Source organism: Platichthys flesus, chromosome 1 (genome assembly GCF_949316205.1).
Source record: "Platichthys flesus chromosome 1, fPlaFle2.1, whole genome shotgun sequence".
Taxonomy (NCBI): Eukaryota; Metazoa; Chordata; class Actinopteri; order Pleuronectiformes; family Pleuronectidae; genus Platichthys; species Platichthys flesus.
Window position 1 is genome coordinate 1,822,958 of NC_084945.1, and position 13,456 is coordinate 1,836,413.

General features: G+C 42.8%; 3 protein-coding genes and 2 long non-coding RNA genes across 8 annotated transcripts; 2 read left to right on the top strand and 3 right to left on the bottom strand.

Moving 5' to 3' along the window:
• Positions 1-523: 523 nt before the first annotated feature.
• On the bottom strand, positions 524-6,708 carry si:ch73-204p21.2 (uncharacterized). 4 transcript variants are annotated; one of them, XM_062392419.1, is made up of 8 exons: positions 6,644-6,708; positions 4,410-4,545; positions 3,836-3,896; positions 3,674-3,743; positions 3,165-3,242; positions 2,704-2,754; positions 2,467-2,537; positions 524-1,253 (listed from the first exon to the last, which is right to left on the bottom strand). In XM_062392419.1, exons 2-8 carry the CDS (start codon positions 4,538-4,540, stop codon positions 981-983), a joined length of 735 nt encoding a protein of 244 aa, XP_062248403.1. In that variant the 5' UTR covers positions 4,541-4,545; positions 6,644-6,708; the 3' UTR covers positions 524-980. The 4 variants fall into 4 exon arrangements, with proteins under 4 accessions (XP_062248403.1, XP_062248395.1, XP_062248421.1 ...); XM_062392411.1 differs by having other exon boundaries at positions 524-1,252; positions 2,463-2,537; XM_062392437.1 differs by lacking the exon at positions 2,704-2,754.
• A 1,931-nt stretch (positions 6,709-8,639) lies between these two features.
• Positions 8,640-10,639, bottom strand: LOC133957169 (membrane progestin receptor beta-like). The gene is made up of 5 exons (XM_062392632.1): positions 10,343-10,639; positions 10,143-10,255; positions 9,397-9,547; positions 9,113-9,316; positions 8,640-9,003 (listed from the first exon to the last, which is right to left on the bottom strand). The coding sequence occupies exons 1-5, from the start codon at positions 10,625-10,627 to the stop codon at positions 8,692-8,694; spliced, it is 1,065 nt and encodes a 354-aa protein (XP_062248616.1). The 5' UTR covers positions 10,628-10,639; the 3' UTR covers positions 8,640-8,691.
• LOC133957201 (uncharacterized) lies at positions 9,272-10,289 on the top strand. Its single transcript, XR_009921197.1, has 3 exons — positions 9,272-9,760; positions 9,951-10,021; positions 10,149-10,289. It is a non-coding gene; the product is annotated as an uncharacterized LOC133957201 (long non-coding RNA).
• On the top strand, positions 10,333-11,568 carry LOC133957207 (uncharacterized). Its single transcript, XR_009921198.1, has 3 exons — positions 10,333-10,586; positions 10,867-10,922; positions 11,471-11,568. It is a non-coding gene; the product is annotated as an uncharacterized LOC133957207 (long non-coding RNA).
• Positions 10,937-12,710, bottom strand: il17a/f2 (interleukin 17a/f2). Its single transcript, XM_062392510.1, has 3 exons — positions 12,628-12,710; positions 11,803-11,972; positions 10,937-11,659 (listed from the first exon to the last, which is right to left on the bottom strand). Exons 1-3 carry the CDS (start codon positions 12,658-12,660, stop codon positions 11,440-11,442), a joined length of 423 nt encoding a protein of 140 aa, XP_062248494.1. The 5' UTR covers positions 12,661-12,710; the 3' UTR covers positions 10,937-11,439.
• Between the last annotated feature and the right edge of the window lie 746 nt (positions 12,711-13,456).

The following is a 13,456-nucleotide window of genomic DNA, read 5'->3' on the forward strand; positions in this document are numbered from 1 at the left end:
CTCTCGTCTTCTTGTCTCATCACCTCCAGGTTTCAGGGTTCACCTCCAGGTCGTCTGTCAGAAGGACTTTCCGTTTGAGAAGATGGTCGACGTGCAGAACGTGTCTGTTAGAAACATCCACTGAGTCAGATGATCACAACAGGATGTTACACCACACACACACACACACACACACACATTGTTACATCGACTCATGACCCAGCAGCATCATGTGACCTCTGAATGACTCACACACACAGAACTGAGGCCTATAAGTGAAGCCAGATCAACTGGATCTCCCCCTGGTGTGTGGCTGCAGTATAAGTCATGAACCCCGCCTCCTCCATGTTGGTACACAGGACATAGACTAAACTAAAAAAATCAAAGTAGACATTAAACAAATGTCAAAGACCGTTTCTGTCATTTCACACGATAATGTTCACATAAATTAAATCAGCAAATTGTTTCTGCTCTAAAGTAAAATAAACATTAAATCTGCTGAATTATCTGAGAATGATTTGAAAAACATCTGGAACAAAGGAAATCAAAGGAAAAGTTTAATGACGATATAACTTATAAAACTTTAAAGGGCTGTTCCACTACTTTACACATGAAGATCTCTCAGCCAATGAAAACGCTGTATTTGCATTATTGGAAATCTAGGCTCTGATTTAAAGCTGGTTTCTTCCCTTTTTAATCCAAATAATTTTATATTTACATTGAGTTGTGATTTACACGTCTCTGTCTTGTGTTCACGTCCTTCATGTGTCCTTCATCCTTGTCTTTTTTCCTCCATTCATTGTCCTTCATTTGTCTCTTCTCTTCCTTTGTGTCTCATCCTCATCCTTTGTCTTTATTTATCCCGCGTTGTTCTTCTCCTGTAATTTCTCCTTAAATCTTATCAATCCATTTTTTCTGATATCCATTGTCTCTCATGTTTATCTTTTTTGTCTTTAGTCTTTCATTTTTCTGTCCTCTAGCTGCCGTCCCTCTCTCCATCATCACTCCGTCTCTCTGTCAGGCAGCGGAGGTGAAGGCTCCTCCCCTTCCTCTCCCTCCCTCACCTGTGCCACCACAGGTGTCTGGACAGGGGGCGGAGCCTGTCTCATCTTCCTGCTGACTTGAGCATAAACTGAATTTAATTCACTAAATTCCAGCGTCTTTACATCAGGACGAGCTCTGTCGCCGCCCTCCTGGTCAGGATTGGTCCTCGGTGTCACGGTGGTGCTGTCGGTCCGCCCTCTTCCGATGGAATGGTAGATGTGGTTGGGTTCTGAGTGGGCGGAGCGAAACAGAGAGAAAAACTCTTAGATGTAACATTAGAGTTTTGTAGCCGTCCTGTGTGTGGATGATGAGACAACCGTCCCCTGGAGACAGACATGTGTACGGACATGGAGACAAACTCAGAAATGCAGCAAAACATAGAAAAAACTGGAAAAAATAGGAAGTTAAAAGTTCAACTCAAAATAAGTTATATGAATGCAGATGTTTCTTTTCTCTGAAAAATCCTTTCTGCTCTTCAGCATCACATACAAGGCTTCACCTCTCCAATTGTGGGTCTCCACCAGCAGCCAGAGACCAACCAGTCACTTCTTCAGGTTTTATTCTTCCTTGTTCAGGTGCAAACTTTACATTAATTTAACTGATGCTTTTGTCCAAAGCGACTTACAGTTTTAGTGCACTCAACATTCATGAAGGGCCATTTAGGGGCTGAGTATCTTGCCAAGGACACTTCAGCATGAAGATGGGGAAGAGTGGGGATTGAACCAGCAACCGTCTTGTTGGAGAACGCCCACACTACCCCCTAGGCCACATAGCCCCTTGAATTAAGCTCAACCTAAGTTGTCTCAGCTCAACTCGGCTCGGCCCACTTTCATTCTGTCCCTCTTCTTCTTCATGTGTCTCCTGCTGCCTAACAAGAAGCTAATTGGTTAACTAACCTCAGCTGTGCCAATCAACTCCCCCTGGTTCCACACTAATACTCTCAAATCCTATTTCTCATAAAGACTTATTTCCCTGAGCTGACTAGTTCATCTTCATATCTTTAATTAAACACTGGAACCAGAAAAATGCTCAGTTGAGAAACGAAAGAAAATAAGAATAATTTGATATAAAGTTTGTGAGGCCGAGCGTCCACTGCACCAGCGTCAGTCTGAGGATTCAACCCCGGACCATCACTGACCCACCACCCAACTGGTCATAGATGATGTCACAGCAGCATCACGTTCACCACGGTGTGAACCTGACTCTTCTGTGCACAGTGGCCACTCCCAGTTTGGAGCTGGTCTTGATTTGCCTCCATTGCACCTGTTGTCACTGTCGTTTGCACCTGAGCAGTTGAAACTGATTCACATCACTTGTTCTTCCTAAATACACAAGTTGAAGTTTCACTGACCTGGTTTCACACTGTGACCGTTAAGTGCTGCCTTAATATTTTTGAGCAGTTGATTTAAGTTATTATTTCTACAAACACTATTTCTCACCTTGTTGCTCTGGCGCCCTCAGGTGGCTCCTCCACGTCGTGAACTGGACTGAGTTTTCCGCCACAGCCCTGGACTCTTTAGACACACACACACACACACACACACACACACACACAAACACACACACACACACACACACACACACACACACATGCATCATTGGTATTTTGTAATGTAGTTTCTACTTCAGTGTTTGAAATAAATAACAATTAAGGTTATTTAAAACAGGACAATGACGTACCAGCAGCAAGAGATGATTCCATTGCTGCTGCACTGCCATTGGTCAGAACATCTACACACACACACACACACACACACACACACACACACACACACACACACACACACACACAATGATATAATTTAATTTCCTAAAGTAACATTTTATTTTTTTAACACTTTAATGTGAAACAGATGTTGCACGTTTGATTCGTCACATCACTTGTGTCTGGTGAACACATGAAGTTATGGAGAGAAATGTCGTGGATGATTGATTGATTGGTATTTACAGCAGCCAATAGCCCAGAGACATCGTTATTACAGAGAAACCCTGCTCTCTGATTGGCTGTCGGGTGTCCGTTAACACTTATCATGTGATCACGTGTTTAAACTGCAGGTAACCACAGCAACAGCATTGCTGCCTCAGTTTTACCCTGAAACATAGTGAGGAACATGTGTGTGTGTGTGTGTGTGTTAACACACCTTGGCCATTCTGTGGCGCCCCCAGGTGGCTCTTCCAGGAAGGGAACGACACTAAGTTTCCTTCAGAAGGACGGAAATCTGGAAAAATAAAATTAAAGTGAAAAATCGATTTAATATTAATAAAAGTCTCAGTGTTTTCAAAAGTTTCCATAATGTTTTTATATAAACAATAAAAGCTCAATATTATATTGATCTTTTAAAATATAATGTGAGTGTTGTTCACCTGAACCAGTTCAAATACAGTGTTCCTGTGACCTTTGAGCTGGGTTTTCTTTATGTCTTTAAGAGAAACATCTCGACTTTTCTGTTTCTGGCTCTTTTCTTGTTTCAGTTTCTCAGGTTTCAGGTTTTAATTGAAAACCACAGAAATGAAAAGTGTTTTTATGTCAGAGAGCAGGAGACGTATGTGAAACCTGGTTTCAATTTGGTCTCCGTCTCTTTCTCCTGACTCAGATTCACACGTTCATCTGTTCGTGGTGAAGTTCGTTGCTGCTCAGATGCTCACTCACCTTTTTCATCGTTTTGAATCTTACTGATCACAGGGTTGTCTCTCGATGTTAAAGTCTCCTCAAGTTTCACCTTTTGATAAACACAACATTTAACATTCACTCTGATCTGTCTTTCATATTATCAGACACAGGCTCAGAGCTCAGAGGTCAAAGGTCTCTTACCACACTGATCAGAGTTGAAGGATTTGCGTCCCTCTCTGAATCTTGAAGCTCAAATGAACGTCTGGAAAATGAAAGAAAGAAGAACAAGTGAGGTTAAAGTTTTAAAAATGAAACAGAACAAATATCATCACAGATTCACATTTTACATCTAAAGTAAAAACTCAATTTAATCTGTGGTCGAGGATTCAGACTGAATCTGTACGGCTCCTCTTCTTCATCCTGAGATATTTGGATTCTCCCGTCACGCGTTAGAAACCTCATCAAACCGTCTGCTCGGACATTCTCCACACATTTTCCAAATTTAAGTGTAAAGCTGATCTGTTAAAAGTCTTAGAAGTTTATCTTCAATATTCAGTGTGAAACTTTTAAAATATGAAGAATTCCATCAGACTCCTGGTCCTGGAAGCAGAGGATCATGGGTAATATCCAGTGTCCAGTGAGCGGAACGACACCACTGAAAACCACTTCATCGCTTCAGACACTGAGCCCAACAGAGTTAATCACCACCTGTGGCTACAGGGGGCGCTGGTGCTCAGTGAAAGTTACATAGTGTTGCTTTAAATGTGGATCAGACCTGCTGCACTCGCTGCACAGAGCCGAGAGGAGGATGGAGAGGAGGAGGAGGATGATGAAGGACCCGACGACTCCCGAGGACAGGGACCAAGACCCGATGACCCCAATGACCCCGGCTCCAACTGCCGCCATGATCCCTGAGAGAGAGAGAGAGAGAGAGAGAGAGAGAGAGAGAGAGGGAGAGGGAGAAAGAGAGAGAGGGAGGGAGAACAGGATGTGAGTCATGTAATGATTGACCTCAGTCCGACCTCTTAGATTTACTGATGGCGTCGTCGTCCTGAGCCGTGAACAAACTGCTCAGACACACCTGTTTCCTCTGTTACACAATGATCTACATCTGCACTCGTGGTAGTTTCACATGAGCAGTGACAGTAGAATTTTTTCTATTTTTTAAATAATAAAACCTCTATACAGATTTGTTTTGTGTATGTACTTCTGTATAATATCCAGATTGCGCCTCCTTGAGTTCAACTCAAGGAAAGACTTTTCTTCACTGATGGAATCAACACAGCAGCCATGTTGTCTTTGTACAGATCATCATCCAGAATAAAGAGGAGTGTGAGTCACTGATTGTCTTTATATAAAGTCATCAATCGTCTGTAGAGTTTTAATTGATCTGATATTATTGATGAAGTTTAGAAACTCTAGCACTTCATCAGAACGACGTCTTTGACGAGAGCTCGGAGGTTTCCACGGTGAATGTGTAACTGTTTTGAGATTTGAATAAGTAAAGACGTTAAACCAGTTTGAATACATTACAATAAATATATTTGTTTTATTTCACTCAGACACTCGTGAGAAATGAGACGGAAGAGGAAAATGTGCTTCAGGCTGTTTGGTCAGAGTTTTTTCAAGCGGAGAGAAAAACGTTTAAAACAGGAAACAGGTGACGTCCTTAAAATAAAACTACAAACACCAGAGACTCAAACACAGTCTGATGATGTACATCTACATTTATTGATGGAAACTAGTGACGGCTGCCGTTCTGCTCATTAACATGACTGATGACTGCAGGAGGTCGAAGTTCAAATGCTGAGAACAGTTTACTGTGTCGTTACTTCCTGTTTGAAGAAACGTGACGGAGCTGCATGTTTACCTCGTTCAGATAAGCAACAGTTTAATCAACAAAACAAACACGTCCAGAGAGCTGCGATAAATTCACATCATAATACCCAATGTTTATTTATTCAAAATTTGAGGCGACCAGGTGTCTTCTTCTAGGTCCTCAGATATATACCACAGCAACAACCGGGTCAGACCTCAGGTTTTTGATATTTAATCATTTTTATAATTAGTTTTAGATTTTTAGATTTTTTCATTTCACCATATCGGACTGACAAAGAGGAGTTCTATCTCCACCATGGCAACCTCACTCATACAATCATAGAATCTCAAATTGTCTTCGGAGTTAAATGTAGCTGTAATGCGTTCTACTGAGCGGCATTACAGAGCTTTTATTTTGATAAGTTGTGAACTTGGGTATGAAGTTGTGTTGGTTGTTTATGAAACAACAACATCAGTTCAGTGAATCATCCAAACTTAAATATAACAACACACGTGAAGAGTGATAAAGAAAATTCAGTTTCATTTGATGAAAGAAATTCATTCTAAAATCTTCAGCGCAGATGAACCAGGTGGGATGAACACAAAGTTGTCTAACTTCACTCCGCACAATAAACTGTTTATGAAAAGCTCTGCACAGAAACAATGAGAAGTGAATGAAGAGTTTGAGGACGACTCACTAACGACAAAGAAGAACTCTGAAGTATCGACACAGGACAAGAGAACACAATTACAAACACACATAAAAAAACATCACAATTTACTACTTCATGATATTTAATACTTCATAATCTAATCTTTAATTTACAAATTTGAATGGTCAAAACTACGATTCAGTACTCTGATGTTCAACAGTATAAAGAAGTTGTACATATATTAATAAGTTCCACCACTGTTAAAATACTCTGTTCGACCTCAGGAGATATGAAACCAGAATACTGTGTTTGAGTACATATCCCAGTACATTGTGTTTGCAGCAGGAGCAACTGGTTCTGTTCACTGGCTCTTTAAAAGTAAATAACAAAATAATTATCAGCATCAGGACAGAAGAGCAACGCTCACAACCTGCGACTGATGGAGTCTCAGCATCCGACAGAAATGTGAACGTCCAAAATACATTAAACTACAGAGTTAAAAACTTTATATGAATAAAGAAATAAAGTGTGACCGTACCTGTGACAGCTATGAGCTCAGTCTGTGTGTGGGTGTGTGTGTGTGTGTGTGTGTGTGGGGGGGGGGGGGGGGGGGGGGGGGAGGTGTTCCTTCTGCAGGTTTACTCATTGACAGACTGAACAAACACTGAGCTGTTTGAGCTGCTTAAAGACACACACACACACACACACACACACACACACACACACACACACACACACACACACACACACACACAGGACAGAGGCACTCCTCTTGCCTTATGAACTGTAAAGTCAACACTGATGGTTTGTGTCATTCTGAATTATATATCCTAGTATTTGCATTTCCTCACATTCTCTGTTCCTGTTTTCTGGTGTTTTTATTCTCTGGTCTTCAAGAAGCTCACATCGTCCTCAACAGTCTGAATAGGAGGAGACTGTTGAATGTTGTTACTGGCCAAATGACATTTGACCAAAAAAAAGCAAATCACAAGCAGCTGTTTCAACTCTCTAGCTTTTTTGTTTTTTATGCACTTGTGTAAATTCACAAGTGAAACCTTTCGAGCAGCTAACGAGCTAACGTGGCCTCGTTACGCTTAACAATTAAAAAGCATAACCATGTTTCTGTCTAGAAGTTATTTGCTCTTTCTTTTAAGGAAGTTATATTCATGGTCTGAGTCTGAAAATTAGCGATTAGGTTGGAGTTGGGTGAAGATCTCAAAAGAGATCTTAGGTTCAAGTGACTTGACCACACCCACAAATCGCTGTTACCCAATAATATACACGTTGTGTTGGCAACGGCAACACAAACGCCAAATAACGCAATGTAGTCTCATGGAAGGGTTCGTATTATATATCAGGAAAAGTTGCGCACAGCTCAGCGAGCTAGCAACACAAAAATAAATGACTTCAGCTGGTTCGCGTTAGGGACTAACCTCATCCACTTTTACGTATTTTATTCACTTGTATAAATTTATGTAGTTTTTAAAATCACATTCAGTATTTTACCTCAGACACTGTGTTTTTACTACAATTGTTTTACTGCCCGTGTTCTCATTCAGTCATGAAGGACTTTGATCCTAACTTCTATGAAACATTTTATAAATAAAGTCTGATTAAGTGAAACTGTCCAAACCACATTCCAGCTCCAAGCCTTTGATCTTTTCTCTAGCGCCACCCACTGGACAGACAATAAACTGCGTAAAAGAAAACCTCAAGAAGAAGAATGATAATTTTCTCTTTGAATAATAAATGCAGTTCAGTTCACAGTACAAACAGCTGTGATCCTCTTATCAAAGTCTAACTCAAATTGAAACTCAAACATTATCTGCGGCTCCGCCCGAACACTGCAACTGTAGCTTACTGCCTGACTGGCCGAGCGAGGCCGGTGGGGAACTGGGAGAGAGAGATAACAGCGTTCAGGCTTCACTTCTGAGATGTGTTGATCTTTTCTTCTCAGTTTCCTGTTTTGTTAGATTTATTTTTAGATCCACATAAGATCGTTTTTTTGGGCCCAAGAGCGCTTGCAGCCAATGAGAAACCTCGGTGTCTCTTCAGACTGGACGATCATCTACTGGTTTCAGCAAATCTCTTCATGAGGAGCAAACCAACAGCTAGTCATCTAACAACTAACAAATAGGAACAGATTTCTCAATTTATAACAGGAAACAAAATGAAGAATGTTCTCAAGGGAGCAGATCATGACTCGTCTTTTGTCTCTGTCCTGCTGAATGTCCATGTCCTCAACAGACCAACTCATTTCAGGGATAACAAGTCGTCCAAACAAATATGCTGATTAACTGTTGGATCCTTTTTTTAAACAATGAAAAACATTCTAGAAAACTACAATATTTACGTAGGAACTTTATGATGTTATTTTTATTATATCTATATTTATCCATCGGTCCAGTCTATTCCACTGGGTCACAGAGGGAACTGGAGGACTGATGAATGGATGGACTGTAGGAAGCAGCTGGAGTACAAAGTGCAAACTCAAAACAGGAACCGTCTTGTTTCTATATTTATGATTATATGTAAATCCACTCTGAAGCTTGGGTGCACAACGCCCCCGCCCCCCCATCTCTTCATCTATCTTCCCTCTTTCAGTAGCTGAACATGAGTTCTCCTCTTTATGATGAGCGCCGTCATCACGCAGCAGAGCATCAGGCCGAGGAAGGAGGCGCAGGCCAGCAGGAGGCGCTCTTCTCCAAACTCCCTGACTAGCGCCTGCCGCCGCCACAGGAAGTCCTCAAACAGCGCCTCCTGCTGGACAAGTGTGCAGATAGACAGGAGGATGTGGAAGAGCTGGCGGCTGTGGCCGATGATGTCGTAGCGGCCGGGGGAGAAGCACTCAGGAACGGGGCAAGAGAAAAAGACGGCTGAGAGCAGAAACAGTGCCACCTGGTGGAGAAAAGATAGAAGTGCGTTTATATGCAACAACATTTTGACAGTTGTTTTCAGTCGAAACAAGAAGTGAATTTATGTTTATATGTTGACAAGGAATCGTCACCTGCAGGAAGTGAAGAGGAAGAGTAGAAGTGTTTGCCCAGTTGTGGCTGGCGAGGCGTTGGGTGACCGGGCTGATGACCAGCAGGTAGGCCACGCCCCTCGGAACCACCTGGCAGATCCTCCTGTGCCACGGGTACGGTCGGTGGAGATGAAGGTCAGCGTAGCAGCAGATGTAGACGACTACGGCGACAACTGGGAGGAAGATCTGAGAACAACCTGCCTCATCAGTGCACCTGAACGCATCATGTCAGCGACCGAGGAAGGATGTAAGACACCTGAACTGACCTGTCCCAGCATGCTTTGCGTCCAGGCGGTGTCAGAGCTGTAGAGACACAGAGCCAGAGCGCAGCCGTACTGGTACACGGCCACGCCCACGTGTTCCAGGAAGAAGAGGGAGTGGTGCGTGTGCTCGGAGTGAAGCAGGCGAACTGCAGCGCTGCAACGAGCAACTCTCTCATCAATCACTTTCAACCCTAATGCAGCACATGACTGTAAACATCTGTAATCAGCGTCTGACCATTGACCACCAGCTGCAGACTCAGAACAGCTGGAGAACATGTGGAGCAGTGAAGAGCCTGACTTCAGGAGGTGGAGACCAAACACAGACATAAAAGACAGAGTCACCTCACATCCCAACTTAAAACCTCTGGTTAGTTCAGTCTACCAAAGACAACATCTCCTTCACTTATCTGCTTTCAACCTTGGTTTTAAATTGTAATACTCTTGTGTCACATATGTTGCATTCATGAGAGAGTTGCTCCACTATTTCTTTTTTTTTCATGTTTATTTATGATGTATTTGAATGTGTCCTTGGGTGTCTTAAATATTAATATTATTAGAACATTGGATTCAAACATCAAATGAACCATTGTGTTGACCTGTAGCTGATGGAGGTGGGGATGGAGGCAGAGTAAGTTAGTTTTAATTCCGTTCTAAACTCAAATGAAGCAGAAGAATTATCACAAACTGCTGGTGGACGTCAGCAGAACCTGTTTTCTTTTCTGACACTTAAAGATTCTTCGCTGACTCACCTGCAGCTCAGGGACGTGACAGCGGAGAAGACGTAGAGAACCAGAGGCAGCGAGGTCACGTCCACAGAGAAGTCCTGACCTTCAGGGCCCTGCAGCCTGACTCCCAGGATCCCCTGAGGAGGTCAGAGGTCAAAGAGGTCAGACATGTGGCGGAACAAACCTGAGGAGGTCAAACCAACAGCACAGGACGTTGTCAGTACCCCCCCCTGCAGGACGGCGAACATGAAGAACCTCACTAGCACGTAGACGGCGGCCAGCAGGTGGCTCCACACGCTCAGCGTCTCGTTGTGGATCTGGAAGAGACTGAGGACAGAACAGCGCCAGGACAAGTCCACCGGACGATACCCGGACAGGATGAACTGCTCCCGGAACAGAGGGGGGACGTCCACGTCTCGCACCGTCGGGGGAAGGGAGGGGAGGAGGCGCTCCAGCAGAGGGAGAAAGGTGAGGCACAGAGAGGGAGGGGCGAACGACACCCGAGGCATGATGGGAGTTGATCCTGAGTTCTGCTCCTTTTTCTGAGTGAAAAATGTACAATTAAATGAAATTAGGTGAAAGCGGTAAGGACTGTAAGTACAGACAATGTCACATGACCACGGAGGAGGATCAGTGCCACATGGAAACGTTCTTTTCTTTACCGATGAAAATACCTCGGGCACTGATCATCCTCCATACCGGTCACAGCATACCTGAACCTACCTGAGTTTCTTCTGTTCTGCTCTAGAAACTGGAACTGAGCTGTTGCTGCTAGGTCCTGCTGCACAGCCACAACTGTCACATGTTAGGTGACACACACACACACACACACACACACACACACATACATACACACACACACACACATACACACATACACACACACACACACACACTACGTACTCTTGTTTTCAACTAATCAGATCTAATTTCTGTCTGAATGACTTTTTCTATGCTGAGGTTTTCAATCGTCATGAGACTCGACACACTGCTGACACACACACACACACCAGAGACACATACACACACACACACACACACACACTGTTACACTGTTACACTCTTACACTGTTACACTGTACCAAACTAAACATACACAACTGTTTACGATAGTTTCTTTTACAACATTGACTTAGGTGAAGACATTTTGTTCTGATGCTTTTTTAACATTTATGCTTTTTTTTCAAAACAAAGTAAAGTCGACTTGTTTCATTTTGTGTGTTTTTTAATTACACAGAGTTGTCAGAGGATCAAACACAATCACACAAATCAACACAACCAATCAGCAGATGTTGAATGTTCTCCTCTCTGAGCTGTAGCTTCAGTTCTGGCTGGTTTTGGCCCTGACGCAGGTGCAGCCCACGGCCACCGACAGGTAGGACGCGGTGTAGCAGAGCGCCCCCTGCGGGCGGTTCAGGACCAGGACGCTCTGGTAGACGGGGACTGACATCAGCCGGTGTTTGTCCAGCCCCGAGCAGAAGTCGTCGAGGCACACGGCCTCCCAGAGAGTGGAGGGGACCCGGGTCTTCACGGTGGACGTCCTGGAGACACAGCAACAGCAGAACCATCAGGTCACAGTGAAAATACAGACACTCTGTGTGCGTGTGTGTGTGTGTGTGTGTGTGTGTGTGTGTGTGTGTGTGTGTGTGTGTGTGCGTGTGTGTGTGTGTGTTGTCAAACCGACCTCCATTTCCACGGAGACAGAGACCTCCTGTTGACGTTGGTGTGTCCGTCAGAAAAGGAGGAGACCTCAGAGGAGAACGACAACATGGAGTCACATCCAGGAGGAGGAGAAGCTGTAACCCCAGAAGAGGAGGAGGAGGACACGACTACCCACAATGCAGTGCAACACACCTGTGGATAGGATGACAGATGATAACTCTAAATTCAGGAAATGTTTTTAACCACGTCAGTGTGTGTTGTCAACGTTAGTGTGTTGTGATGTTGTGTTCTCTTGTCTTGTGTCGATACTTCAGAATTTGTCCTTGTCGCTGAGTCGTCCTCAAACTCCTCTACAATATTCTGTCACTTCTTAAAGTTTATCTTTTTATAATCAGTTTATTGTGCAGAGCGAAGTAATAAAACCTTGTGTTCATCCTACCTGGTTTATCTGCATTAAAGAGTTTATATGAAACTGACTTTATCACTGTTCACGTTTGTGGTTTATATATCAGTTTGAATGATTTGCTGAGCTGTCGACTATTTCTGTTAAACAACCGACACAATCTTCAGACGCAAAATCTCAACTTTTTAAAATAGAATTACATAATGTAGTTTATTTGAGGACCTGCTGAACTTTTCAGGAACTTTACCGAGTGTGAAGCTGATAAGATGAACGCCTCTCGAGATGTTTGTTCCACATAAAGACAAACATGTGTAGAATTAGAAAGTAGATTGTCTTGCGCTTCAGTTTTCATTTATTTGACAGAATCTCAGATAAATTCCGAGCTGTGAGACGACCTGTGGAACATGTCATCGGATGGTGTCAGTGGATGAAGGCGATGCTCACCAGCAGTTCTCCGACGCTGCGTCTCAGCCTCATGTTGTGCTCGTGTCCGGCTTCTGAGAGCAATGGCTCTGAGATCAGCTCCATTTATGAAGATGTGCGACCCTCAGATCTCAGCCATGTCAGAGCTGATAACCAATGCAGAGCTTCAGGGAGATTCCTGTAATCTCTCGGGTTCATCTGTGTTGGAGGTGAAGAGTCTGTGGGCGACACTCTGTAGAATCAAAGGTTCACTGATAACATCAAACAACAGAAATGACTCAGGTCACAAGTCTGGGAACCGTCTCACAACTTGATTTACATGAAGATGCTGAGTAACCATGAATTTGACTGATTTGTTCTGAGATTAATATAAAATTCTGACTTTCTTTAAAATGTCCTTTTCATTTTCCAAAATAATGATAAATTGTATATGAACAGTATAAATAATTTCTCACATAGATCTAATCCTGTTCTGTAGATTTCAAACTGACTCGATTCTCTGGAGATACAAATCTGTGTCGGCTCACAGCCTCTTTGTCGGTTGAGTTGTTAAATTTTCTATTTTATCACGACTTTAAACAAAGAATCCTAATTTCATTCCATAATAGATTTCATATAGTTCAAATCCTCCTCAGAATTTGGAGAAAATTTTGTAAAAAGTGTAGAATATTTCCATTTATCTCATCAAGTCTTGGATTTACACATTTTACAATATTTGAAACTTTTAAATTAATATCTGGTTTTATCATCTGATGAATGAACATCTGTTGGTCTCAACAGCAGCTTCACTGTTTCTTGTAATAATTTCACTTTGTTTGAAACTTTTCTCACTTTGCTCTCGACCATCTGT

Excerpts from the sequence above, each read along its gene's own strand:
- il17a/f2 (XM_062392510.1), bottom strand. The coding sequence starts at position 12,660 with ATGAGGCTGAGACGCAGCGTCGGAGAACTGCTG. Across the intron at positions 11,973-12,627 it reads GCAGCGTCGGAGAACTGCTG|GTGTGTTGCACTGCATTGTG; the intron begins GTGAGCATCGCC and ends TCCTATCCACAG. Across the intron at positions 11,660-11,802 it reads CTGTCTCCGTGGAAATGGAG|GACGTCCACCGTGAAGACCC; the intron begins GTCGGTTTGACA and ends CTGTGTCTCCAG.
- si:ch73-204p21.2 (XM_062392411.1), bottom strand. The coding sequence starts at position 4,540 with ATGGCGGCAGTTGGAGCCGGGGTCATTGGGGTCATCGGGTCTTGGTCC. Across the intron at positions 3,897-4,409 it reads CTGTGCAGCGAGTGCAGCAG|ACGTTCATTTGAGCTTCAAG; the intron begins GTCTGATCCACA and ends TTCATTTTCCAG. Across the intron at positions 2,755-3,164 it reads GGCGCCACAGAATGGCCAAG|ATGTTCTGACCAATGGCAGT; the intron begins GTGTGTTAACAC and ends GTGTGTGTGTAG.
- LOC133957169 (XM_062392632.1), bottom strand. The coding sequence starts at position 10,627 with ATGCCTCGGGTGTCGTTCGCCCCTCCCTCTCTGTGCCTCACCTTTCTC. Across the intron at positions 10,256-10,342 it reads TCGCCGTCCTGCAGGGGGGG|GGGATCCTGGGAGTCAGGCT; the intron begins GTACTGACAACG and ends TGACCTCCTCAG. Across the intron at positions 9,317-9,396 it reads CGCAAAGCATGCTGGGACAG|ATCTTCCTCCCAGTTGTCGC; the intron begins GTCAGTTCAGGT and ends GGTTGTTCTCAG.